Source organism: Pseudophryne corroboree, chromosome 3, assembly GCF_028390025.1.
Source record: "Pseudophryne corroboree isolate aPseCor3 chromosome 3, aPseCor3.hap2, whole genome shotgun sequence".
NCBI lineage: Eukaryota > Metazoa > Chordata > Amphibia > Anura > Myobatrachidae > Pseudophryne > Pseudophryne corroboree.
This window is the reverse complement of record NC_086446.1, coordinates 548925008-548951567: the sequence shown is the minus strand read 5'-3', so window position 1 is coordinate 548951567 and position 26560 is coordinate 548925008. Positions and strand designations below refer to the sequence as shown.

Below are 26560 nucleotides of genomic sequence, written 5' to 3'. Positions count from 1 at the left end.
ATCACTAACCCAGGCAATTGCTCCGCCTCCACATCATTTTCCTCCTCATACATGTCGACACACACGTACCGACACACAGCACACACACCGGGAATGCTCTGATAGAGGACAGGACCCCACAAGCCCTTTGGAGAGACAGAGGGAGAGTCTGCCAGCACACACCAAGCGCTATATATATATACAGGGATAACCTTATATAAGTGTTATTCCCTTATAGCTGCTGTTTATATAGTTTTTAGCTGCCAATAGTGCCCCCCCTTCTCTTTTTTACCCTGATTCAGTAGCAAGTCTGCAGGGGAGAGTCAGGGAGCCGTCCTTCCAGCGGAGCTGTGAGGGAAAATGGCGCTTGTGTGCTGAGGAGATAGGCTCCGCCCCTTCACAACGTCCTTATCTCCCGCTTTTTCTGTAAAAAATGGCAGGGGTTAAAATACATCCATATAGCCCCAGAGCTATATGTGATGTATTCTTTAGCCAATCTAAGGTATATCATGTTATATTGCGTCTCAGGGCGCTCCCCCCCAGCGCCCTGCACCCTCAGTGACCGGAGTGTGAAGTGTGCTGAGAGCAATGGCGCACAGCTGCGGTGCTGTGCGCTACCTTAGTCTGAAGACAGGATCGTCTTCTGCCGCCGATTTCACCGGACCTCTTCGCTCTTCTGGCTCTGTAAGGGGGCCGGCGGCGCGGCTCCGGGACCCATCCAGGCTGAACCTGTGATCGTCCCTCTGGAGCTAATGTCCAGTAGCCTAAGAAACCCGATCCACTCTGCACGCAGGTGAGTCCGTTTCTTCTCCCCTTAGTCCCACGATGCAGTGAGCCTGTTGCCAGCAGGACTCACTGAAAATAAAAAACCTAAAATATACTTTTATTCTAAGCAGCTCAGGAGAGCCACCTAGCCTGCACCCTTCTCGTTCGGGCACAAAAATCTAACTGAGGCTTGGAGGAGGGTCATAGGGGGAGGAGCCAGTGCACACCACCTGATCCTAAAGCTTTTATTCTTGTGCCCTGTCTCCTGCGGAGCCGCTATTCCCAATGGTCCTTACGGAGTCCCAGCATCCACTAGGACGTCAGAGAAATCAACATTAGGACTATAAAGAACAGGCTGCTTAACAACACGGAACAGACCTGAAACAACGAGACTGAGCGGTCGAGCCCTGCAGTCATAATAACTTGTGCCAATGGGTGGAACTGAACTGTAGTGAGTGGGGATGTACATGGTCTCTCGGAATTGGCATTCAAACACCTTTTCATCTGCAAAAACAAGAAGATAAACAAACACAAAAAAAAATAAAAAAATAATAATGTTATATATTATTTTTCCTACTCTTCCCATAGGAAATAAATTGCTGGATAGTTTTGATTGTTCTTGTTAAATTTTGCTTGCAGAAGTTATATATTTAAAAAACAAACTAGAAATTAATTATGACCTCACTACGTCAAGGAGAAACCATGAAGGGACAAATTTACAGGCATTTATTTTCCCATAGTGCTAACAGTTCCAGACTTTGGTGTAATTCAGAGTTGATCGTAGCAGAAAATTTGTTAGCAGTTGGGCAAAACAAGGGCCCTCATTCTGAGTTGATCGCTCGCTAGCTGCTTTTAGCAGCATTGCACACGCTAGGCCGCCGCCCTCTGGGAGTGTATCTTAGCAGAATAGCGAACGAAAAATTAGCAGAACTGCTACTAAATAATGTGCTGCAGTTTCTGAGTAGCTCCTGACCTACTCCTAGACTGCGATCACCTCAGTCTGTTTAGTTCCTGGTTTGACGTCAGAAACACGCCCTGCGTTTGGCCAGCCACTCCCCCGTTTCTCCAGCCACTCCTGCGTTTTTACCTGGTACGCCTGCGTTTTTTAGCACACTCCCTGAAAACGGCCAGTTTCCGCCCAGAAACACCCACTTCCTGTCAATCACACTACGATCACTCGAGCAATGAAAAAACGTCGCTCGAGCTTGTGTAAATCTACAAAGTTTTGTCTGAAAGTACTTAGCGCATGCGCGCTGCGATCCATGCGTATAAATGCCGTTTTTTCACTTGATCGCTGCGCTGCAAAAAACGGCAGTGAGCGAACAACTCGGAATGACCACCAATGTGCCCTGCAGGGTGGGCAGATATAACATGTGCAGAGTTAGATTTAGGTGGGGTGTGTTCAAACTGAAATCTAAATTGCAGTGCAAAAATAAAGCAGCCTGTATTTACCCTGCACAGAAACAAAATAACCCACCCAAATCTAACTCTCTCTGCACATGTTATATCTGCCCCCCCTTGCACTGCACATGGTTTCGCCCAACTGCTAACAAAATTGCTGCTACGATCAAGTCTGAATTACCCCCTTTATACAGACAGAAATGATAAAGGATGTAGCGTTGATACGTGACTGCTAATTGAAACTTACCTCCAAAATACCACTTGGCAAGTAACTGGACTTTGCTAGAAAATTACCAGTTTTACTCAACAAGTTATCATCACTTTCTTCTTCACTATCATCATCCTCATCTGTGAAGAATAAAGTTTACGGAGTACTTTTATCATTAAAAGTTCATGCAAATCACTCAGGAAATCAGAAATTGCTTACCAGGTAAGCTCTGAACTATAGCTTTAAAGGAGACCAATATACCAGGTCACCCAAGTACATATTAAACCCTTTGCCACTGAGCTGGTGGCATTCTAAGGATTATGCAGTAGCCACACAAATTATAATACTCTACAAAAAACACATACACAAATATGAGGCACAAGACAATAACGTAAAAAATAAAAACTCGTTCATAAATTAATGTACCAGAAAACTTATGGAAAATAAATATATTCTAGAAGATTGATTTATTAATATATATGCTACAGAGCTGAGAATAAATCGTCACACTCATGCTTAGCACTAAATAGGTTAAAATAAATCTGATTGCTAATTCATGTGACAATAGAAGCTATATCTTATTAATGAACAACAGAAAAAAAAAAGTTTAAAAGAAATGTGACAGTCGTTGAGGACAGTGGTGCAATCTTGAGAAGGGGTTTCTATTGAATATGCAATTCCTGTCATGAGCTGGGACTTGGTCACAAGGTATCTGAACCCTATGTGCTGAAGAAATTGGTGGACATTTTCCTATGCTTACCTTCTCTGACAATTCTTTTCTTGGGATCTCTGGAAGCCCAAGATGGAACTCCACCCATTGCTTTCTGGAATCTGCAAAGATGGAAACAGTGGGGGTAATTCCAATTCTAACTCTGTCTGCACATGTTATATCTGCCTCCCCTGCAGTGCACATGGTTTTGCCCAACTGCTAAAAAATTTCCTGCTGCGATCAACTTGGAATTACCCCCAATGCTCAATTTGAAGAAAATCAAGTAAAATATTCAGGTGTTTTACTTGTCGACAAACCAAACACAAGCAAGTTGGTCAAATGTTGAGAAAAAATATCTATGTAATCAAAAAGTCCATATTAAAAATAGATTTTTATATCTGCAATAAATTCTTTTCTGAGAGTCCAATGGAGAGACAAGAACCCTGGGGTATACAGGTGCAATACAGGAGCTTGGGCTCTTTAATCTGGCTTACAAAAGCTCCCTCTCTGTAGTAGAGATTGAACTATTATTTTTAAAAGGACTAGAAAGCAGTTATATGCAGTGGGGCTAGAGAACTGTGTATGTTATCACTTACTCTTGCTGAAGTCTGACTTGGAGTTTCTCTTTGCTCAGCTTGGTCTCTGCTTTACTTTTGATCACATCTCTACGATACCGATGGGTCATATCAATGCTGCAGGCACAACAAAAAATTTAATCAAAATTAGTATTTACATTATTTTGCTGTTTTTGTTATATGTACAATATACATAAACCTCTACGAAAGGATAGAGACAACACAAAGTTGCAACCTTTATACAGGTTGAGTATCCCATATCCAAATATTCCGAAATACGGAATATTCCGAAATACGGACTTTTTTGAGTGAGAGTGAGATAGTGAAACCTTTGTTTTTTGATGACTCAATGTACACAAACTTTGTTTAATACACAAAGTTATTAAAAATATTTTATTAAATGACCTTCAGGCTGTGTGTATAAGGTGTATATGAAACACAAATGAATTGTGTGAATGTAGACACACTTTGTTTAATGTACAAAGTTATAAAAAATATTGGCTAAAATGACCTTCAGGCTGTGTGTATAAGGTGTATATGAAACATAAATGCATTCTGTGCTTAGATTTAGGTCCCATCACCATGATATCTCATTATGGTATGCAATTATTCCAAAATACGGAAAAATCCCATATCCAAAATACCTCTGGTCCCAAGCATTTTGGATAAGGGAGACTCAACCTGTATTGACATTTGACCACATTTATGTTTACCTTTCTTCCACCTCATCATCATCATCAACCCAAGCTGGTTTCTTGCCTGGTGTGGTGGTATCCTTTGCACTTTCATGATCAGAGTCACTCTCTCCACTGGACTCATCCCTAACCTACAACACAATAATGGACACAGTTATTACTCAAGCACAATGTAACAATATACAGGATCCTATAGATATTCTTAACAGCTCCGTTGTGCCCAAGGTCACTTAATAAAGGCAGCTCTCCACTGGGGAGCTGTGAAGTAGACGGATGAGGAGCTTAAATTATTTTTTTGACGTACCATGCTCCTGGGGGTGACACATAATTCATTATCCGGTTAAAGAGATAGCCAATAAGAAACTGTGTGTAACAGCACCAGAGTGATTCTGACGGTGAAGCCATAATATTTAGAGTAGCACTTTCTTAAAAAAAAAAAATCCAACTTGATTTTGTCTTTTTAAAAATTACTGATTTAAATAAAATGGCTAAACTGACTAAAAATACCAGCTTTCTGCAACCTTCAGGATATTACATATACCCCTAGAACTCAGGTCTAAGAAACCAGTTTACTTACTAAAAAAGCATATCTAATAAACCGCTCTGTCCTCATGCAAAATTAAGTAGGGGCTCTTGTGAGACAACGCCCTTAGCTCCGACACACATCTTGCTGAAGCCAAGGCCAACAGTGTGACGATCTTCCAAGTAAGGTACTTTACGTCAACCTCCTGAAACAGTTCAAACCAGTCCGACTGGAGGAATTGCAGCACCAAATTGAGATCCCAAGGTGCTGTGGGAGGCACAAAGGGAGGTTGGATGTGCAGAACACCTTTCAAGAACGTCTGGACCTCAGGGAGAGAAGCCAATTGTTTCTGAAAGTAAATAGACAAGGCCGAAATCTGTACTTTAATGGAGCCTAGGCATAGGCTCACATCCACTCCCGACTGCAGAAAAAGCAGGAGACGCCCCAGATGAAATTCCACCGCAGAATATTGGGGGTCATTCAGACCTGAACGCACGCTAGCTTTTTCTGCAGCGCTGCGACCAGGTCAGAACTGCGCATGCGGATTTGCCCTGAGTTCCAAGATGTTTATTGGAAGGACGACTTCCCCACTTGACCATATTCCTTGAAACTGCACCCCCTGGGTGACTGCTCCCCAACCTGAGGCTTGCGTCTGTGGTTAGCAGAATCCAATTCTGAATCCCGAACATCCGACCCTCGACGAGGTGAGAAGTCTGTAGGCACCACAGAAGGGAGATCCTGGCTCTTGGTGACAGATCGATCCTCTGGTGCATGTGAAGATGCTATCCAGACCATCTGTCCAACAGATCCAGCTGGAAGGGCATCGCATGAAACCTTCCATACTGAAACGCTTCGTAAGAGGCCACCATTTTCCCCAGAAGACGAATGCACAGATGCACCGAGATCCGGGTTGGCTTCATAGCCTTCTCCAAGGGAAGGAACACTCTCTGAGACTCTGTGTCTAGTATCATTTCCAGGAAAGGAAGCCTCTGTGTCGGTCCCAGGTGAGATTTTGGTAAGTTCAGAATCCACCCGTGATCCAGGAGTAGTCTGGTTGAGAGACCAATGCTGTCCAACAACCGCTCCCTGGACGGTGCCTTTATCAGAAGATCGTCCAGGTACAGAATTATGTTCACTCCCTGTTTACATCATCTCTGCCATCACTTTGGTGAACACTCTCGGTGCCGTGGAGAGACCAAATGGCAGGGCCTGGAACTGGTAGTGACAGTCCTGCAATGCAAACCGTAGATAAGTCTGATGAGGCGGCCAGATCGGAATGTGAACGTATGCATCCCTGATAACCAGAGACACTAGGAATTCCCCGTCCTCCAGACCCGAGATCACCGCTCTCAGAGACTCCATATTGAATTTGAACACTCGTAAGTACGGGTTCAACGACTTGAGGTTCAAAATCGGTTTTACCGAACCGTCCGGTTTCGGTACTACAAACAAGTTGGAATAATACCCCTTGTTTTGCAGATGAGGTGGGACTGGAACAACTACCTGAGTCTGTACCAGTTTTTGAATGGTGTCCTGTAAAGCTATACTTTCCTCTTGCAAAACTGGAAAGCCTGATTTGAAGAGTCTGTGAGATGGGAGCTCCTGAAACTCCAGTCTGTAGCCCTGGGAAATAAGATCTATGACCCAGGAAACCTGGCACGAACTTGTCCAGATGTGACTGAAAATTTTTAGTCGGGCTCCCATCCGCCAGACCTCCAGGCATCGCGGTCCACTGTCATGCTGAAGGCTTTGAGGAAGCAGAGCTTGAGCTCTGTTCCTGAGAACCGGCAGTTGCTGGTTTGCGTGATTTACCTCTAGCACCTCTGGTGGCTGAAGAAGAACATCTAGTTTTGCACCTAATCTTGGCTGTCCGAAAGGACTGTAAATTTGAACCTGAGTAAGCCTTCCTATCTGGGGGAGCTGAGGAAGGAAGGTATGTGAATTTACCCGCAGTAGCTTTGGAGATCCATTTTTCTAGTTCATGTCCAAATAAGGCCTCTCCTGTAAAGGGTAGGCCTTCCACGCCTTTCCTGGAGTCCGCGTCAGCAGTCCACTGGCGTAGCCATAAGCCTCTGCGTGCTGACAATGCCATAGTTAAGCAAGCCTATTTCATTCATGGCTTTCACCATAAAGTTAGCAGAGTCCTGTACAGTATATGTTGCAGAAGTAAAATAATCTCCACTTGAGGCAAGGTATCTAACCCCTCAATTAGGTTACCCGACCATTTGGCAATGGCCTTAGTAATCCACCCACATGCTATAGTGGGTCTCTGGGCTACCCCAGCAGCTGTATACAAGGATTTGAGTGTAGTCTCAATTCTACGATCAGCCGTGTCTTTTAGGGAGGCTGCAACCGGGACAGACAATACAATTTTCTCTAACGTCCTTCGTGGATACTGGGAACTGAAGTTTACTGTGGGGTATAGAGCGGTCCGCAGGAGCACTGGCACATAAAAAAAAAACCTCTGCTGTGTGCTGACTCCTCCCTCTATGCCCCTCCCCATGACTCAGTCGTAGAAAATATGCCCAAGGAGCCGGGTGCACATTCTCAGACCCACAAGAATGTTTTCTTCAGATTTTCTTTTAGTTTGTTATTTTACAGGTACACTGACTGGCATTCAGTGTACCTGCTTCGTGGGACTCAGGGAGGGAAACGAACCAACTTAATAGAGAGTCAATTGTTATTTCCCTGCTGACAGGACACTGACCTCCTGAGGTGCTGATCTAACATAGTAACATAGTAATTGAGGATGAATAGAGGCAAAATGCCCATCGTGTTCAACCTGTATTCTGTATTAAGTTGAGTTGATTATAATGTACCTGCTGAAGTAATGTTTTATGACTAGTTAACAACTATAAATATTATTACACCCGGATTATCAATGTCAATATTTTAAATGTTATAACCGTGGATATCCTTTTCAATCAGAAATTCATCCAATCCTATTATAAATGCATTTACAGAGTCCGCCATTACCACCTTCCCTGGCAAGGAATTCGAAATCCTTATTGCCCTAACAGTGAAGAACCCTTTCCTCCGTTGCATACGGAAATTTCTCTTCTCCAGCCTCAGCGAGTGCCCACGTGTCCTAAACAGAGTTCTTTTAATAAATAATTCCTCTGATAATTCTTTGTAATGGCTATTTACATATTTGAAGACATTAATAATGTCTCCTCTTAGATGCCTCTTTTCCAGTGTATACATATTCAACTTTACTCGTAATCCAGTCCCTCTAGCCCTTTAATCAATTTAGTAGCTCGCCTTTGAACCCTTTCGAGTTCACCAATATCTTTTTTATACAGTGGTGCCCAAAACTGAACACAATATTCCAGGTGCGGACGTACCAATGATTTGTACAGCGGCAGGATTACATCCTCGTCCCTTGTCTCAATTCCCCGCTTTATGCACGCTAGCACCTTACTTGCCTTCTTTACTGCACTTTGACATTGTATACAGTTATTAAGCCTATTATTGAGTACCCCCAAATCTTTTTCCAATACTGTTACCCCTAGAGTTTCCCCATTTAATATGTAGGATGCAAGTTTGTTTTTAGACCCGAAATGCATAACCTTGCATTTTTCTTTATTGAACCTCATTCTCCATTTAGATGCCCAGATTTAAAGTTTAGATAAGTCATTCTGCAGAGACTCCACATCTATTTCTGAATTAATTACCCTACCCAGTTTAGTATCATCTGCAAAGATTGACACTGTGCTTTCTAGGCCTATTTCTAGCTCATTAATAAATATTTTGAACAGTAGTGGCCCGAGTACGGACCCTTGTGGTATTCCGCTGACAACTGGTGTCCAGCTTGAGGACTTCCCGTTGACCACTACTCGGTGTACCCTGTTATCCAGCCAGTTACTTATCCATGTACAAACAGTTTTTCCTAGGCCAAGCTCCTTTAATTTGATCAGTCTCCTGTGAGGCACTGTATCGTAGGCTTTTTCAAAATCTAAGTAGACCACATCCACTGCTTTTCCCTGGTCAAGATTTTCGCTCACTTCCTCGTAGAAGTTAACTAAGTTAGTTTGACATGATCTGTCCCTCACAAACCCATGCTGGTTCTTGCCAATAATCTCACTGTTCTGCAGATACTGCTGTATGTTATCCCTTAGAATTCCTTCCAATATTTTCCCCACTATAGATGTCAAACTAATCGGTCTGTAGTTACCCGGATGATTTTTGGATCCCTTTTTAAATAATGGCACTACCTCAGCTATATGCCAATCCTTCGGTACCATGCCTGATCTAATTGAACTATTGAAAATCAAGTATAGGGGTCTTGCTAGTTGTGACCTAAGCTCCATAAGAACCCTCGGATGAAGTCCATCCGGGCCTGATGATTTATTAATCGTTATTTTGCTTAATCTCTCCCTGACTACTTTTTCACTTAAACAAGTATCTAACCACAAATCATTACTGTCACTATCGCTATGTACTACTCCCACCATCAGTTCTTCTCTGGTGAGCACTGATGAAAAAAATGTGTTCAGTATTTCCGCTTTTATTTTGTCATCATTTATCAATACTCCAAATTCATCTTTTATTGGACCTATGGTCTCCTTTTTTAACCTTTTAATGTTTATGTATTTAAAAAACTTTTTAGGATTGGTTTTACTCTCTATAGCAATTTGCTTTTTGTTTTCAATTTTAGCTGCTCTTATTGTTTTTTTACATCTTTTATTGCATTCCTTGTTGTACTGGAATGAATCCTCCTTTCCATTATATTTAAATACTTTGAAAGCACGCTTCTCTTTATCGATTTCTGCCTTGACCTTCTTGTTAAGCCACATCGGTTTGAGTTTGGTACTCCTGAGTTTACTGCCCATGGGAATAAATTAGTGAATATTGCTATCTAGCAACCCTTTTAAAGCATCCACGTTTCCAAAGTGTTCTTACCATGAAACAAAACTTCCCACTCAATGTCGTTTAGTGCACATCTCAGCATACTGAAGTTAGCCTTCCTAAAGTTAAATGTTTTTGTTGAACCCTTATAGCTATGTTTCCTGAAACTGATGTCGAGAGAGTGAGTCACTCTGATGGAGTGAGTGAGCCCACACCTTCAGCATATGCCGCCACCCTGAGCATAATGCCGAAGATCACAGATTCCAATGGTGTGGTGAGTGAACTCCGGGGATCCCGATTAGCGGGTCCCCGGTGATATGTAGCGGCATGACAGGACAGCGGTCCCCGGGTACAGCTGCGGCACCCGCCGGTACCTACACACTGGCCAGTGAGATCCCCTGTTGCGCACATGGGCCCTCAGAGAGAGGATTTAGACTGTCAGGGCTGAAATACAAAGCTTTTAAACTTCGCAAGGGTCAGTATAATATTGTGGGACCGCTTGCCATTATGGGGGCAGGGCTTCCTGTAGAGTGGGACCAGAGCAGCAAGAAGCGCCATTTCCTCAATGAGACTGTAGCTGCTGACACTACTAGGCTTCCTCATCATAACCACTATCCACCACTGCAAACTGGTAACATAGTGGGGTGTTAGACCGGAGGGGGAACACTGTAAACAGCAGCGGAGGCTGCACAAAGCACCAGAGGTGTTAGATAGATAGATAGATATATATCATATCCAGCTTAGGCCGTGTAAGTGTGCTGGTCCCCTTTTTTATCCTTGACTCTCCCCTCCCTGGGTCCGGGTCACTGCTATAGGGGCTGGAATTAGGCTGTAGCTGGGTATTATTATTAATCTGTAACTGTATTATCTGTTGTTATAGGTGTGGTACTTAGCAACATGTGTGATAGCAAACCTATGCGTAATGTATGCAACATACTACCATCATCTCCAGATTTCCTGCGGTGTACCCAGTGGTTCAGTACCCTCACAGGGTGCAAGTAGTGGACCTGAGTGGGTAGAGTCTTTTAAAGCAATATTTGCAAATATTAGTCACTGCTAGGCAGGAAGCCCTAAGACAGTCTATAGACGCTGGAAAGTCTGCTCCTAGTGATCTCAGACAGGCCACTCAGGCTCCTCTGAGGATTCCCCACAATTGTACCCTTCCTCAGGTGCAATCTGACTCTGATTCAGAGTCACAGGATTGGGACGAGGGAAAGGTGGATATGGAACAAGAAGGTTCCTTAACTCCAGGTGCTGAGGCCCTCCTTTACGCTATACGTGAAATGCTTCATATGCCCGACAAGGAAGCAGACATGCAGGAGGAATTACGCTTTAATGTATTACACAAATCCTCCGCTACGTTCCTAGTGTCTAAAGAATTGGACCCTTTAGCTAAGCAAGCATGGGTAAACCCAGACAAGAAATTCCTTATCCCTAAAAGGGTGCTGAATACCTTTACTTTCCATAAGAGGACAGGGAGGTATGGGATACTTCTGTTTCCAGATTATCACGAAAATTGGTACTCCCAGTACCAGGGGCTATTTCTTTGAAAAAGCCAGCTGGTAGCAAAAGTTATCTTGCAAGAGGCCATTCGACGACTTCTTTCAGCAGAAGTAACTGTACCAGTACCCCCTCAGCTATAAACACAGGGGTTCTACTCAAGTCTTTTTGTGGTTCCCAAACCAGACGGTTCGAGGCGCCCAATTTTGAACCTCAAAAACCTGAACCCTTATTTAAGGGTCTTCAAATTCAAAATGGAATCACTGAGGTTGGTGATATCCAGTCTGGAGGAGGGGGAGTTTTTAGTCTCACTAGACATCAAGGATGCTTACCTGTATATCCCAATTTGGCAGCTTCATCACACATTTTTACGCTTTGCAGGGCTGGACCAGCACTACCAATTTCAAACTTTGCCCTTTGGCCTGTCAACGACTCCAAGGGTGTTCACAAAAGTCATGGCGGAGGTGATGCTTCAGCTACGCCTGAAGGGTATCAACATAGGGGTATATTTACTAAGCTCCCGATTTTGACCGAGATGCCGTTTTTTCTTCAAAGTGTCATCTCGGTTAATCTCGGTAATTTACTAAACACTAATCACGGCAGTGATGAGGGCATTCGTAATTTTTTGCAAGTTCTGGTAAAAAATTACGAATGAATACACCATCGGTCAAAACGCGGCTGTTTAAGTATGAATCTCGGTCATTTACTAAGAAGTGCAAAGCCAAAAAAGAACAAACACTGCCGTGAAAAATTACAACTCGTAAAAAAGTGCTAAAAAAAAACAGACCTTTTTTTTTTATTCGTGATTGGATAGGCATGCACGGATCCATGAGATCCGTGCATGTATATCAGTGGGAAGGGGTGGGAAAGTGCTTATTTTTTCAAAAAAAATTGCGTGGGGTCCCCCCTCCTAAGCATAACCAGCCTCGGGCTCTTTGAGCCGATCCTGGTTGCAGAAATATGGTGAAAAAAATGACAGGGGTTCCCCCATATTTAAGCAACCAGCATCGGGCTCTGCGCCTGGTCCTGGTCCCAAAAATACGGGGGAAAAAAAGAGTAGGGGTCCCCCGTATTTTTAAAACCGGGCTCCACTAGCTGGACAGATAATGCCACAGCCGGGGGTCACTTTTATACAGCGCCCTGCGGCCGTGGCATCAAAAATCCAACTAGTCACCCCTGGCCGGGGTACCCTGGGGGAGTGGGAACCCCTTCAATCAAGGGGTCCCCCCCCCCCAGCCACCCAAGGGCCAGGGGTGAAGCCCGAGGCTGTCCCCCCCCATCCAATGGGCTGCGGATGGGAGGGCTGATAGCCTTTGTTGTAAAATAAAAGATATTGTTTTTAGTAGCAGTACTACAAGTCCCAGCAAGCCTCCCCCGCATGCTGGTACTTGGAGAACCACAAGTACCAGCATGCGGCGGAAAAACGGGCCCGCTGGTACCTGTAGTACTACCACTAAAAAAATACCCAAAAAAACACAAGACACACACACCGTGAAAGTATAATTTTATTACATACATACACACATACATACATACTTACCTTATGTTCCCACGCAGGTCGGTCCTCTTCTCCAGTAGAATCCAAGGGGTACCTGTTGAAGAAATTCTACTCACGAGATCCAGGGGTCCAGGCTCCTCGGCAAATCCAGGGATAATCCACGTACTTGAATAAAACAAAAAAACGGTTGCCCGACCACGAACTGAAAGGTGACCCATGTTTGCACATGGGTCACCTTCCCACGAATGCCAGAAACCCACTTTGCCTTCTGGCTAAGTGGGTTTCTTCAGCCAATCAGGGAGTGCCACGTTGTAGCACTCTCCTGATCAGCTGTGTGCTCCTGTACTGAGTGACAGGCGGCACACGGCAGTGTTACAATGTAGCGCCTATGCGCTACATTGTAACCAATGCTGGGAACTTTCTGCTCAGCGGTGACGTCACTTTAGGTCAACCGCAGGGCAGAAAGTTCCCACCATTGGTTACAATGTAGCGCATAGGCGCTACATTGTAACACTGCCGTGTGCTGCCTGTCAGTGAGGACAAGAGCACACAGCCGATCAGGAGGGTGCTACTACAGGTACCAGCGGGCCCGTTTTTCCGCCGCATGCTGGTACTTGTGGTTCTCCAAGTACCAGCATGCGGGGGAGGCTTGCTGGGACTTGTAGTACTGCTACTAAAAACAATATCTTTTATTTTACAACAAAGGCTATCAGCCCCCCCATCCGCAGCCCATTGGATGGGGGGGGACAGCCTCGGGCTTCACCCCTGGCCCTTGGGTGGCTGGGGGGGGGGGACCCCTTGATTGAAGGGGTCCCCACTCCCCCATGGTACCCCGGCCAGGGGTGACTAGTTGGATTTTTGATGCCACGGCCGCAGGGCACTATATAAAAGTGACCCCCGGCTGTGGCATTATCTGTCCAGCTAGTGGAGCCCGGTGCTGGTTTTAAAAATACGGGGGACCCCTACTCTTTTTGTCCCCCGTATTTTTGGGACCAGGACCAGGCGCAGAGCCCGATGCTGGTTGCTTAAATATGGGGGAACCCCTGTCATTTTTTTCCCATATTTCTGCAACCAGGATCGGCTCAAAGAGCCCGAGGCTGGTTATGCTTAGGAGGGGGGACCCCACGCATTTTTTGGGGGGATTTTACATTGTTTAATTAAAAATAAAAAATAAAAAGAACCCCAGCACGGATCACACAGATCCGGCCGAGATTGATTGTAAAAAAAAACGGCAGTGTTTTGCTAATCACTGCCGTAAAATTAGGAAAAAAAAAACGAATGACATCGACATCGGAAGAAAAGAAAAACACGAATACGACAGCTTAGTAAATCCATCGTAATAAATTCAAAAAGTTGCAGTTTTACACTCTCGATGTCATTCGTGATTGAACTTTGACCTATTTTCGGAAATTACGAATGTTAGTAAATATACCCCATAGTACCTTATCTGGACGACCTTCTGATAGAGGCAAGCTCCAGGGAGAAGCTGGATGGATTCTGAATCTTCAGAAGTCTCATCTACACCGGTCCCAGAGAATCCAGTTCCTGGATATGATTCTGGAAACGGTACAGCAGAAGGTGTTCCTTCCGAGGGACAAGGCCTTGACCATACAGAGTATGGTCCGCTCACTTTTGAAACCACGGAAAGTGACCATCCACCTCTGCATCCAGTTGCTGAGCAAGATGGTGGCCTCATACGAGGCAATACAGTACGGCAGGTTCCATGCCAGGCCGTTTCAACTAGATCTGCTAGACAAGTGGTCAGGATTGCATCTCCGGATACAACAGTGGATAAAGCTATCGCCAAGAGCAAGAATTGCTTTGCTATGGTGGCTTCAGATGCCACACTTGCTGGAAGGCTGAAGCTTCCATGTCCATCCCTGGACTCTACTGACAACGGATGCCAGCCTCAGGGGCTGGGGTGCAGTTACCCAAGGGGTCCAATTCCAGGGGAGGTGGCCACACCAAGAGGCGACTCTACCGATCAACATCCTGGAACTCAGAGTAATTTACTATGCACTTCTTCAGGCTTTCCCATTGCTGCAGAATCACACAATTCAAGTGCAGTCGGACTACAGCACAGCAGCGGCTTACATAAACCGACAAGGAGGAATGAGAAGCAGGCCTGCAATGTGGGAAATGTCAAAGATACTCCGTTGGGCGGAGTTACACGCAAGGGCAATCTCGGCCATATTCATTCCAGGAGTGGACAATTGGGAAGCAGACTTCCTCAGCAAACACGACCTTCATCAAGGAGAGTGGGGTCTTCACCCTCAAGTGTTTCAAATGTTGATCCACAAATGGGGTTGTACACAGATAGATTTGATGGCATCACGCCTCAACAGAAAACTCAGCTGTTATTGCTCAAGAACAAAAGATCCACAGGCAACGGCAGTGGATGCTCTCATGGCACCGTGGCCATACAGGTTGGTGTATCTGTTTCCTCCAATCCCTCTCATTCCAAGAGTGATAAAAAGGCTAAAAAGGAAAGAGTTCAGGCGATTCTGGTCGCCCCAGATTGGCCCAGAAGGGCTTGGTATGCGGGGACCTCCTGGAGCTGTCTCTGGAGGATCCATGGCCGCTCCCTTTGAACAGGGACCTGCTACAACAAGGTCCGTTCGCCTATCCAGACTTACAGCGGCTACGTTTGACAGCATGGAGGTTGATAGGGCAATTTTGAAAAAGAAGGGTTTACATCCATCGGTGGTTTCCACCCTGATACGAGCCCGTAAAGGGGCCACGTCAAAACATTACCACCGCATTGGGAAGAAATATGTTGCGTGGTGTGAGAGTAAAGGTTATCCTCCTGTGCAGTTCAGCCTGAGCAGGTTTCTCCTTTTTCTGCAAGCAGGGGTTGATCTGGGCCTATGCTTAGGTTCCATTAAGGTTCAAATCTCAGTTCTCTCCATTTTCTTTCAGAAACAACTAGCATTGCTGCCCGAGGTGCAGACCTTTTTACAGGGTGTTCTGCGCATTCAGTCTCTGTTTGTTCCTCCCACGGCTCCGTGGGATTTAAACGTGGTTTTGGCTTTTCTCCAGTCGGACTGGTTTGAACCGTTGCATACGGCTGAGTAGAAATACTTGACTTGGAAGACGGTCACGCTGTTGGCCCTGGCTACCGCTAGACGTGTGTCAGAGCTGGGTGCTTTATCCTGTAAGAGCCCGTATTTGGTATTTCACGGGGATAGGGCTGAGCTTCGGACTCGCCCACAATTTTTACTGAAAGTGGTGTCGGCTTTCCAGGTGACTCAGCCTATTGTGGTTCCGGTTTTAGGTGACACCCCCATTGCCCCGTGTTCCTTGGACATGGTGAGGGCGTTGAAAGTTTATGTCGGCAGGACTGCTAGTACCAGAAAGACGGACTTGTTGTTTGCCCTCTATGATGCGACCAAAATTAGTTGACCTGCGTCTAAGCAGTCTATTGCTAGATGGCTTCAGTTGACTATTCGCCAAGCCTATACATCGGCGGATTTGCCGGTTCTGAAGTCTATTCAAGTCCATTCGGCAAGATCGGTGGCTTCCTCCTGGTCGGCTGCCTGGGATGTCTCGGCCTTGCAATTGTGCCGAGCGGCTACTTGGTCTGGTTCGAACACTTTTGTCAAGTTTTATATGTTCGATACTTTGGCCTGTGATGACCTACAGTTTGGTCAGGCGGTTTTGAAGGGGTCTCAGCACTCTCCCACCCGTTCTGGGAGCTTTGGGACTTCCCCACAGTAAACTTCAGTTACCAGTATCCATGAAGTGCTTTAGAAAAATAGGAATTTGTTACCTACCGGTAATTCCTTTTCTCGTAGTCCAGAGTGGATACTGGGCGACCGCCACAGTGCTTCGTTTCTGACTGCCGGCTAATGTGTTGTTAGGGACTGCTTATTGCTGTCCCTGTTTTTCAGTGGTTAATTTAATTATCCGGGTTACATAAAAATTTTCCTGGGATGGTTCTGTTTGATGTTTTGCATTATGGTTAAGCTGTTGTGTGTTGCTATGTTGCCACACCTGTTACATTAATCATATGCCTTCTTCGAAGTATGTTCCGTATCCTAGGGCACAGTTTCCTAGACTGAGTCATGGGGAGGGGCATAGAGGGAGGAGTCAGCACACAGCAGAGTTTTTGGGGGGTTTTATGTGCCAGTGCTCCTGCGGACCGCTCTATACCCCAGAGTAAACTTCAGTTACCAGTATCCACTCTGGACTACGAGAATAGGAATTACCGGTAGGTAACAAATTCCTATTTTTTGTGACAACCTGGATACTGATGCAGCCACTATCGGTGGATTTTCCCATTTTTTCCTATCCTCAGGAGGAAAAGGAAAAGATGAGAGCAACCTTTTAGGGATCTGAAATTTCCTATCAGGATTAACCCACGTTTCTTAAAACAGGGTATTTAGTCCACCTCCCCCTCCTCCATGTCTGACCCTTTATCATCAGAGTCAGACTGCAGGATGTGGGCCAAAGTACGTTTTTGTGGACAAATGTCAGGGGACTGAGACGCTGGTTTGGGTACTTGGTCTCTTTTCAGAAACTCAGTCATCAATTGTCTTAAGTATTGCGTTTCTTTCTCATTGCGGGACAATTTAGTAGAAATAGTGGAAATCATTCCCTTAATGGAGTCCAGCCAAGCTGGCTCTGCCCCGCTAGCCTGGGAAAGTACACTACACTGAGGGGGTCATTCCGAGTTGTTCGCTCGTTGCCGATTTTCGCTACACTGCGATTAGTCGCTTACTGCGCATGCGCAAGGTTCGCAGAGCGCATGCGCTTAGTTATTTTACACAGAAGTTAGGTATTTTACTCACGGCATAACAAAGCTTTTTCATCGCTGTGCTGATCGTAGTGTGATTGACAGGAAGTGGGTGTTTCTGGGCGGAAACTGGCCGTTTTATGGGAGTGTGCGGAAAAACGCAGGCGTTCGAGTTGCAAAACGCAGGAGTGGCTGGAGAAACGGGGGAGTGGTTGGGCAAACGCTGGGTGTGTTTGTGACAGCAAACCAGGAACGAAAAGGACTGAGCTGGTCGCAATGGCTGAGTAAGTCTGGAGCTACTCAGAAACTGCTAAGAAATTTCTATTCGCAATTCTGCTAATCTTTCGTTAGCACTTCTGCTAAGCTAAGATACACTCCCAGAGGGCGGCGGCTTAGCGTGTGCAATGCTGCTAAAAGCAGCTAGCGAGCGAACAACTCGGAATCACCCCCTGAGTACACAGTAGTGAACCCCCTGGAGAAGAGGAACACTGTGCCTTACATGAAACACACGCTTTGCCTGACATACTGTGATAGTGACAGCACACACACACACACACACACACACACACACAAAAAGGTTAAATGAACAATTAACCCACATAGAGCCCTTCCAGGGAGACACAGTGATAGTATGGAGCCAGCACACAGCGTCCTTACCGCTAATGGCAAGCTTAGCCGGGTCACAGACTAAGTTCCTATGTTAGGGACTCAGTACATTAACAATCGCTCCCCCCCTGCTATGACCCCCCTGGACCTCCCGCTGAGGTAATCTGGAGTCTCTCTGGAGGAGCTGCGCGTCCCTGTCAGTCAGTGTCTGTGTCCGCTGCAGAGGGAAAATGGCGCTGGTGAGCTGCTGGATCCGCTCATAGTGAAGCCCCGCCCCTTCAATGGCGCGCAGTCTTCCAGCTCTTTTTAATACTGGCTGAGGTAATTTTGTGCCTAAAATGAAGTCAGCCCCCTTTTAAGTCTGTAATGCCAGTCTGGGTACTGTGTACACATATAGTGTACTGAGACTCAGTTCGCCCCCTCAGAAGCTGTGCATCTGCACTGTGTACTGAGTCTGGAGAGCCGTGCGTCTCCATACCCTCATACCACCATAATGGTCGGCGACCCGCTAACCGGGACACCGGCTTAGTACTCACCATTCTTCTTTCTTCTGGCTCTGTAAGGGGTGGCGGCATGCTGCGGGAATGTACGCTCGCCGTAGTGGGGCTTGTGAATAGTTCCCTTAGGAACTAGTGTCCTGTCAGCGGGGAACAGGACCATTAACCCTTTAAGAGGTTGGGCCGTACCCTTCCCTAAATCCCACGAAGCAGGCAGGCTGGTGCCATCCAGTCCTGCCTGAAAGTAACAAATATATAAGATAAATGCTGTCAAAGTCGAAAAATATCATAATACATATGCCTTGTACTAACCCCATGCACATGCCCGCTGCTCGTGCACTCAGTCCGCCGTGCGTGCTCATATCCGATCATGCGCATGATATGGGTATTTACGGCGGAGTTTGTGAGCGTGTAGCGTGTTATTAGAACATAGCATATTTAACCCAAATAGCGTATATTGTAGATATAGTTCCCCTAGACCATGTCAGCGAGTATTATTAGTTTAAACAGTTCCTGGACAGAGAGATTCCTCTTTGCATGATAGGAAGGGTCAGATAAAGGTTGGTAGGTGATGTCTAGTATCCAGCTGTAGGGTATTTTGAGGGTAACATTCCGGTGTTAGTTAGAGAAAGATCGCTTGCTCCTGTGTATAGTTATGTACAAAAGTAGATTATGAACATTAACTGTATTTACTGTAAATTACATATGCGGCGGGAATCCAGAGGATACCACCCACAAGAGCAGTTGGAAAAGACATCGCCTACCTTTTCAAATCCACCTATGACCTTTGCTGTAATATGGAGACATATCTCTGTGTCCAATGAACAATGAGATTACAGTGACCATTGTATTGTGTATGCATGTTGTGTATATAAGGACCATTGTTGCCTGGCCGGTCAGAAGACTCAAAACGCTATCTGTATGACCAGCGGAGGACCGGATTCGGGTTGCGCTTGCGAATATTCTCACGTACGTACATTCTCTGTAGCCATTATTCTGTTTAGATTTACTTGTTAGTCTGTAGTGTATAACTTGTATTGTTTTACCTTTTTGGAATCAATACACGGAGGCCTTAGAATCCTGTGGTATCAACTACAAACGGTGTTGTGTTTTCACTTTCCTGCCTGGGCTTTAAAGTAGTTTAACCTGTTTAAGGTGTATAAGCATTGTTAAGGTGTACGCACTGTGGCCCTCATTCCGAGTTGTTCGCTCGCAAGCTGCTTTTAGCAGCTTTGCACAGGCTAAGCCGCCGCCTACTGGGAGTGAATCTTAGCTTATTAAAATTGCGAACGAAAGATTAGCAAAATTGCGAATAGACACTTCTTAGCAGTTTCTGAGTAGCTCCACACTTACTCGGCAACTGCGATCAGTTCAGTCAGTTTCGTTTCTGGTTTGACATCACAAACACTCCCAGCGTTCGCCCAGACACTCCTCCGTTTCTCCAGCCACTCCCGCGTTTTTCCCAGAAACGGTAGCGTTCTTTCGCACACACCCATAAAACGGCCAGTTTCCGCCCAGAAACACCCACTTCCTGTCAATCACATTACAATCACCAGAACGAAGAAAAAACCTCGTAATGCCGTCAGTAAAATACCTAACTGCATAGCAAATTTACTTGGCGCAGTCGCACTGCGGACATTGCGCATGCGCATTAGCGACTAATCGCTCCGTTGCGAGAAAAATATAACGAACGAACAACTCGGAATGACCCCCTGTGAGTACTTTGCATCGCTAGTGCTACTTAAGGTTTAAAGGTATAACATCGTTGCAGTACTTTGCTGCTAAGGTTTAAAGTATAAGCATATCATCACATTGTATCATTAACAAGGTTTAAAGGTTATCAATTGTGTGTGCGCTCGCTGTGTGTATTCCGTACACTCAGCGCAGCGTGTGTACGCCAAGTGCATACCACGTGCAGGACTCTGTACGCAAATAGCGTACAAAGTGCATAGCACGTGCACGTAGTCTAGCGGCCATAGCGGCTCAACGGTAATAGTGTACAAAGGGGTATAGCTTTGCGGTCTAAGATAATACCGACATTATCAATGCAGAAAACTCTTCAGGAGCTTCCAGCGACGAGACCGGCTCCTCCGGGCACATTTTCTAAACTGAGTCTTGTAGGAGGGGCATTGAGGGAGGAGCCAGCGCACACTATCAAATTCTTAAAGTGCCCAAGAATAATAGTGGACCCGTCTATACCCCATGGTACTAAATGGATTCTTAGTATCCCCAAGGACGTAAGAGAAAAACTACAAAACTTAATTTGCTGAGAAAGCCAGATCTAAAGTGGAATTAGGTCTGGCATCGATAAGGAGCCATCAGAAAAAAAGGTCACATATAAGTATTATTAAGCTAATTTAAGCACAGCGAGAGGTACACTTTAAGATTTGATAGTTGATCCATGCTGGATTACATCTAACATGTAAATTAGTCTTCACGCTAGGCTGTTCCAACAGGGCGCCTTGCCCTGCCCAATTTTTAAAGGGCAAAATGTGCCCTGCTCCTTCAGCGGCACCCTGCTCAGACAGCCTCATCTATTCGTGCGCATCATCTATTCACATTAAAAGGAGTGCTTGAGAGAAGCCTAGCACCTACACACCCCAATTAGTGACGCTACGGCTGGGGTATGCCCCTATTATTGACGTTAAGGGGGTCAGACCGCCCACACAGTGACACTGGCGGTGCCGCGCCCTCTTTTGGAGAGCGCGCGCTAACTGCCCAGCACCTCAGCGCCCTGCCCAAATCCTGGAGGGAACACTAGATATCGTACACAGAAACATACAGAGTACACCACCAAATCAACCTAAAACATTACCTTTGAATCACCAAGAAGTCTTTCCACAAATTCATCCTCACCACCAAACACTAAATCCTCCAAACATTTTTCCACATCTGGTTTTTCAGCTATGGTCTTTAGGTTTTTAGCTCTAATCTCCTCTTCTTTGTTACTATCCTTCTGCTTTGATTTGCCCCGTTGCCTCTTTCTGTGACCAGAGGCTTGAGCCGTACTGATCTCTTCTACAGCTGACAGCATCTCACTTCTGAAAGAAAAGCATGAGATTAAATTAAAGCACTGCAAGTTATACCCCTTTCACACCGCCAATGCCGGATCCCACCCGGGAATTGGAAACAGGTACTTCCCGGGACAGATCCGGCATTGGACCCTAATAGCAGGCTTCCCAACCCAGCAACTTGCCGGATCGGTTGCCATTGCAGCGGGGGCGGGGGGGGGGGGGGTAGCGGAGCCAGCAGCGGCTCTGGGAGATGTAGTGGACGGGTCCTGGGTCGCACTGACTCGGGAACTCGTTCACGCTGCCACTAACCCGGTATTCAACCCGGGAATAACACTCCCGGGTTTCAGTACTGGGTCAGGCGACCTGGGAATTCGACCATGGCCCTTTCATACCACACACAGCCCGTGTGCCGGGTCGATACCGGGTTATTTGTGCAGTGTGAAAGGGGTATAAGTGTGTTATGTGCCAGTCATAACCAGATTTCCTCCTAAAATTAACAGTAATATAAACAAAACATCTATACCTGTGTTAACCAATTAATGTAATAGTTTTTATTATGTTTCACAAGAAGAGCAAATTCCAAATTCCAAGGGGTTTAATTATTTAAAGTTAATTATAAAACAGCAATACTATTAAGTGCAAACCCAGGTGTGCCAAGCACTTAATAGTTTTGATGTTTTAAATTCTGTGGGCAAAAACAGCAATAATCAAGCTGCATTTTAATAAATAAACAGAGTTTAACATGGAACTTGGTATTTGTACTGTAGCCATTGAAAAGGTCCTTATTTGACATAAATGGAAAAATAAGATTTTACTTACCGATAAATCTATTTCTCGTAGTCCGTAGTGGATGCTGGAACTCCGTCAGGACCATGGGGGATAGCGGCTCCGCAGGAGACAGGGCACAAAATTTAAAAGTTTGACCACTAGGTGGTGTGTACTGGCTCCTCCCCCTATGACCCTCCTCCAAGCCTCAGTTAGGATACTGTGCCCGGACGAGCGTACACAATAAGGAAGGATTTTGAATCCCGGGTAAGACTCATACCAGCCACACCAATCACACCGTACAACTTGTGATCTGAACCCAGTTAACAGTATGACATACGTAGGAGCCTCTGAACAGACGGCTCACAACAATAACAACCCGATTTTTTTGTAACAATAACTATGTTCAAGTATTGCAGACAATCCGCACTTGGGATGGGCGCCCAGCATCCACTACGGACTACGAGAAATAGATTTATCGGTAAGTAAAATCTTATTTTCTCTGACGTCCTAGTGGATGCTGGGACTCCGTCAGGACCATGGGGATTATACCAAAGCTCCCAAACGGGCGGGAGAGTGCGGATGACTCTGCAGCACCGAATGAGAGAACTCCAGGTCCTCCTTAGCCAGGGTATCAAATTTGTAGAATTTTACAAACGTGTTCTCCCCTGACCACGTAGCTGCTCGGCAGAGTTGTAATGCCGAGACCCCTCGGGCAGCCGCCCAAGATGAGCCCACCTTCCTTGTGGAATGGGCCTTGATAGATTTAGGCTGTGGCAGGCCTGCCACGGAATGTGCAAGTTGAATTGTGCTACAAATCCAACGAGCAATCGTCTGCTTAGAAGCAGGAGCACCCAGCTTGTTGGGTGCATACAGTATAAACAGCGAGTCAGATTTTCTGACTCCAGCCGTCCTTGAAATATATATTTTCAATGCTCTGACAACGTCCAGCAACTTGGAATCCTCCAAATCGCTAGTAGCCGCAGGCACCACAATAGGCTGGTTCAGGTGAAACGCTGAAACCACCTTAGGCAGAAAGTGAGGACGCGTCCGCAGTTCTGCCCTGTCCGAATGGAAAATCAGATATGGGCTTTTATACGATAAAGCCGCCAATTCTGACACTCTCCTGGCTGAAGCCAGGGCCAGTAGCATGGTTACTTTCCATGTAAGATATTTCAAATCCACCGATTTGAGTGGCTCAAACCAATGGGATTTGAGAAAATCCAAAACTACATTAAGATCCCACGGTGCCACTGGGGGCACAACCGGGGGCTGTATATGTAGTACTCCTTTTACAAAAGTCTGGACTTCAGGAACTGAAGCCAATTCTTTCTGGAAGAAAATCGACAGGGCCGAAATTTGAACCTTAATGGACCCTAATTTGAGGCCCATAGACAATCCTGTTTGCAGGAAATGTAGGAATCGACCCAGTTGAAATTCCTCCGTCGGGGCCTTCCTGGCCTCACACCACGCAACATATTTTCTCCAAATGCGGTGATAATGTTGTGCAGTCACCTCCTTCCTGGCTTTTACCAGGGTAGGGATGACCTCTTCCGGAATGCCTTTTTCCCTTAGGATTCGGCGTTCAACCGCCATGCCGTCAAACGCAGCCGCGGTAAGTCTTGGAATAGACACGGTCCCTGCTGAAGCAGGTCCCGTCTTAGAGGTAGAGGCCACGGATCTTCCGTGAGCATCTCCTGAAGTTCCGGGTACCAAGTTCTTCTTGGCCAATCCGGAGCCACGAGTATCGTTCTTACTCCCCTTTGCCGTATAATTCTCAGTACTTTTGGTATGAGAGGCAGAGGAGGAAACACATACACTGACTGGTACACCCATGGTGTTACCAGAGCGTCTACAGCTATTGCCTGAGGGTCTCTTGACCTGGCGCAATACCTGTCCAGTTTTTTGTTGAGGCGGGACGCCATCATGTCCACCATTGGTCTTTCCCAATAGACCACAATCATGTGGAAGACTTCTGGATGAAGTCCCCACTCTCCCGGGTGCAGATCGTGTCTGCTGAGGAAGTCTGCTTCCCAGTTGTCCACTCCCGGGATGAACACAGCTGACAGTGCTAACACATGATTTTCTGCCCAGCGGAGAATCCTTGCAGCTTCTGCCATTGCCCTCCTGCTTCTTGTGCCGCCCTGTCTGTTTACGTGGGCGACTGCCGTGATGTTGTCCGACTGAATCAACACCGGCTGACCCTGAAGCAGAGGTTTTGCCAGGCTTAGAGCATTGTAGATTGCTCTTAGCTCCAGTATATTTATGTGAAGAGACGTCTCCAGGCTTGACCACACGCCCTGGAAGTTTCTTCCCTGTGTGACCGCTCCCCAGCCTCTCAGGCTGGCATCCGTGGTCACTAGGACCCAGTTCTGTATGCCGAATCTGCGGCCCTCTAACAGATGAGCACTCTGCAACCACCATAGCAGAGACACTCTTGTCCTTGTGGACAATTTTATCCGCTGATGCATCTGCAGATGCGATCCGGACCATTTGTCCAGCAGATCCCACTGAAAAGTTTGTGCATGGAATCTGCCGAATGGAATCGCTTCGTAAGAAGCTACCATTTTTCCCAGGACTCTTGTGCATTGATGCACAGATACTTTTCCTGGTTTTAGGAGGTTCCTGACTAGATCGGATAACTCCCTGGCTTTCTCCTCCGGAAGAAATACCTTTTTCTGAACAGTGTCCAGAATCATCCCTAGGAACAACAGACGTGTCGTCGGGATCAGTTGGGATTTTGGAAAATTCAGAATCCACCCGTGTTGTTGGAGCACTACTTGGGTTAGTGCTACTCCGACCTCCAGCTGTTCTCTGGATCTTGCCCTTATCAGGAGATCGTCCAAATAAGGGATAATTAAGACGCCTTCTCTTCGAAGAAGGATCATCATTTCGGCCATTACCTTGGTAAAGACCCGGGGTGCCGTGGACAATCCAAACGGCAGCGTCTGAAACTGATAATGACAGTTTTGGACCACGAACCTGAGGTACCCTTGGTGTGAAGGACAAATTGGAACATGAAGGTAAGCATCCTTGATGTCCAAGGACACCATAAAATCCCCTTCTTCCATATTCGCTATCACTGCTCTGAGTGACTCCATCTTGAACTTGAATTTTTGTATGTACAGGTTCAGAGATTTTAGATTTAGAATCGGTCTTACCGAGCCGTCCGGCTTCGGTACCACAAATAGCGTGGAGTAATACCCCTGTCCCTGTTGTAGGAGGGGTACCTTGACTATCACCTGCTGAGAATACAGCTTGTGAATGGCCTCCAATACCGTCGCCCTGTCGGAGGGAGACGTTGGCAAAGCAGACTTTAGGAAACGGCGAGGAGGGGACTTCTCGAATTCCAACCTGTAACCCTGAGATACTACCTGCAGGATCCAGGGGTCCACCTGCGAGTGAGCCCACTGTGCGCTGAAATGTTTGAGGTGACCCCCCACCGCCCCTGAGTCTGCTTGTAAGGTCCCAGCGTCATGCTGACGCCTTTGTAGAAGCCGGGGAGGGCTTCTGCTCCTGGGAAGGAGCTGCTTGTTGCAGTCTCTTACCCTTTCCTTTGCCTCGGGGCAAATAGGAATGTCCTTTTGCTCGTTTGTTCTTATAGGAACGAAAGGACTGCGGCTGAAAAGCCTGCGGCTTTTTCTGCTGGGAGGTGACCTGGGGTAAAAAGGTGGATTTTCCGGCCGTTGCCGTGGCCACCTGATCCGATAGACCGACCCCAAATAATTCCTCCCCCTTATACGGCAATACTTCCATATGTCGTTTGGAATCCGCATCACCTGACCACTGGCGCGTCCATAAACTTCTTCTGGCAGATATGGACATCGCACTTACTCTTGATGCCAGAGTGCAAATATCTCTCTGTGCATCTCGCATATAAAGAAATGCATCCTTTAACTGCTCTATAGTCAGTAAAATACTGTCCCTATCCAGGGTATCAATATTTTCAGACAGTGACTCCGACCAAGCCACGCCAGCACTGCACATCCAGGCTGAGGCGATTGCTGGACTCAGTATAACACCCGTATGTGTGTATATACTTTTTAATGTATTCTCCAGCCTCCTATCAGCTGGATCCTTGAGGGCGGCCGTATCAGGAGACGGTAACGCCACTTGCTTTGATAAGCGTGTGAGCGCCTTATCCACCCTAGGAGGTGTTTCCCAGCGCGCCCTAACCTCTGGCGGGAAAGGGTATAATGCCAATAACTTCTTTGAAATTAGCAGTTTTCTATCTGGGGTAAC

The 26560-nt window shown here is 46.2% G+C and overlaps 1 protein-coding gene across 5 annotated transcripts in view; it reads right to left on the bottom strand.

Annotated features, from left to right (window-relative positions):
• UTP18 (UTP18 small subunit processome component) overlaps positions 1-26560 on the bottom strand; it is a 134292-nt gene that overhangs the window by 78852 nt on the left and 28880 nt on the right. For all 5 annotated transcript variants that reach the window (XM_063961256.1, XM_063961259.1, XM_063961255.1 and 2 more), the window contains 6 exons: positions 21355-21580; positions 4351-4463; positions 3659-3754; positions 3114-3184; positions 2393-2493; positions 1123-1248 (listed from right to left, as the gene is read on the bottom strand). In XM_063961256.1, coding sequence (XP_063817326.1) covers positions 1123-1248; positions 2393-2493; positions 3114-3184; positions 3659-3754; positions 4351-4463; positions 21355-21573 — 726 coding nt within the window. In that variant the 5' untranslated portion in view covers positions 21574-21580. The remainder of the gene's footprint in view (positions 1-1122; positions 1249-2392; positions 2494-3113; positions 3185-3658; positions 3755-4350; positions 4464-21354; positions 21581-26560) is intronic.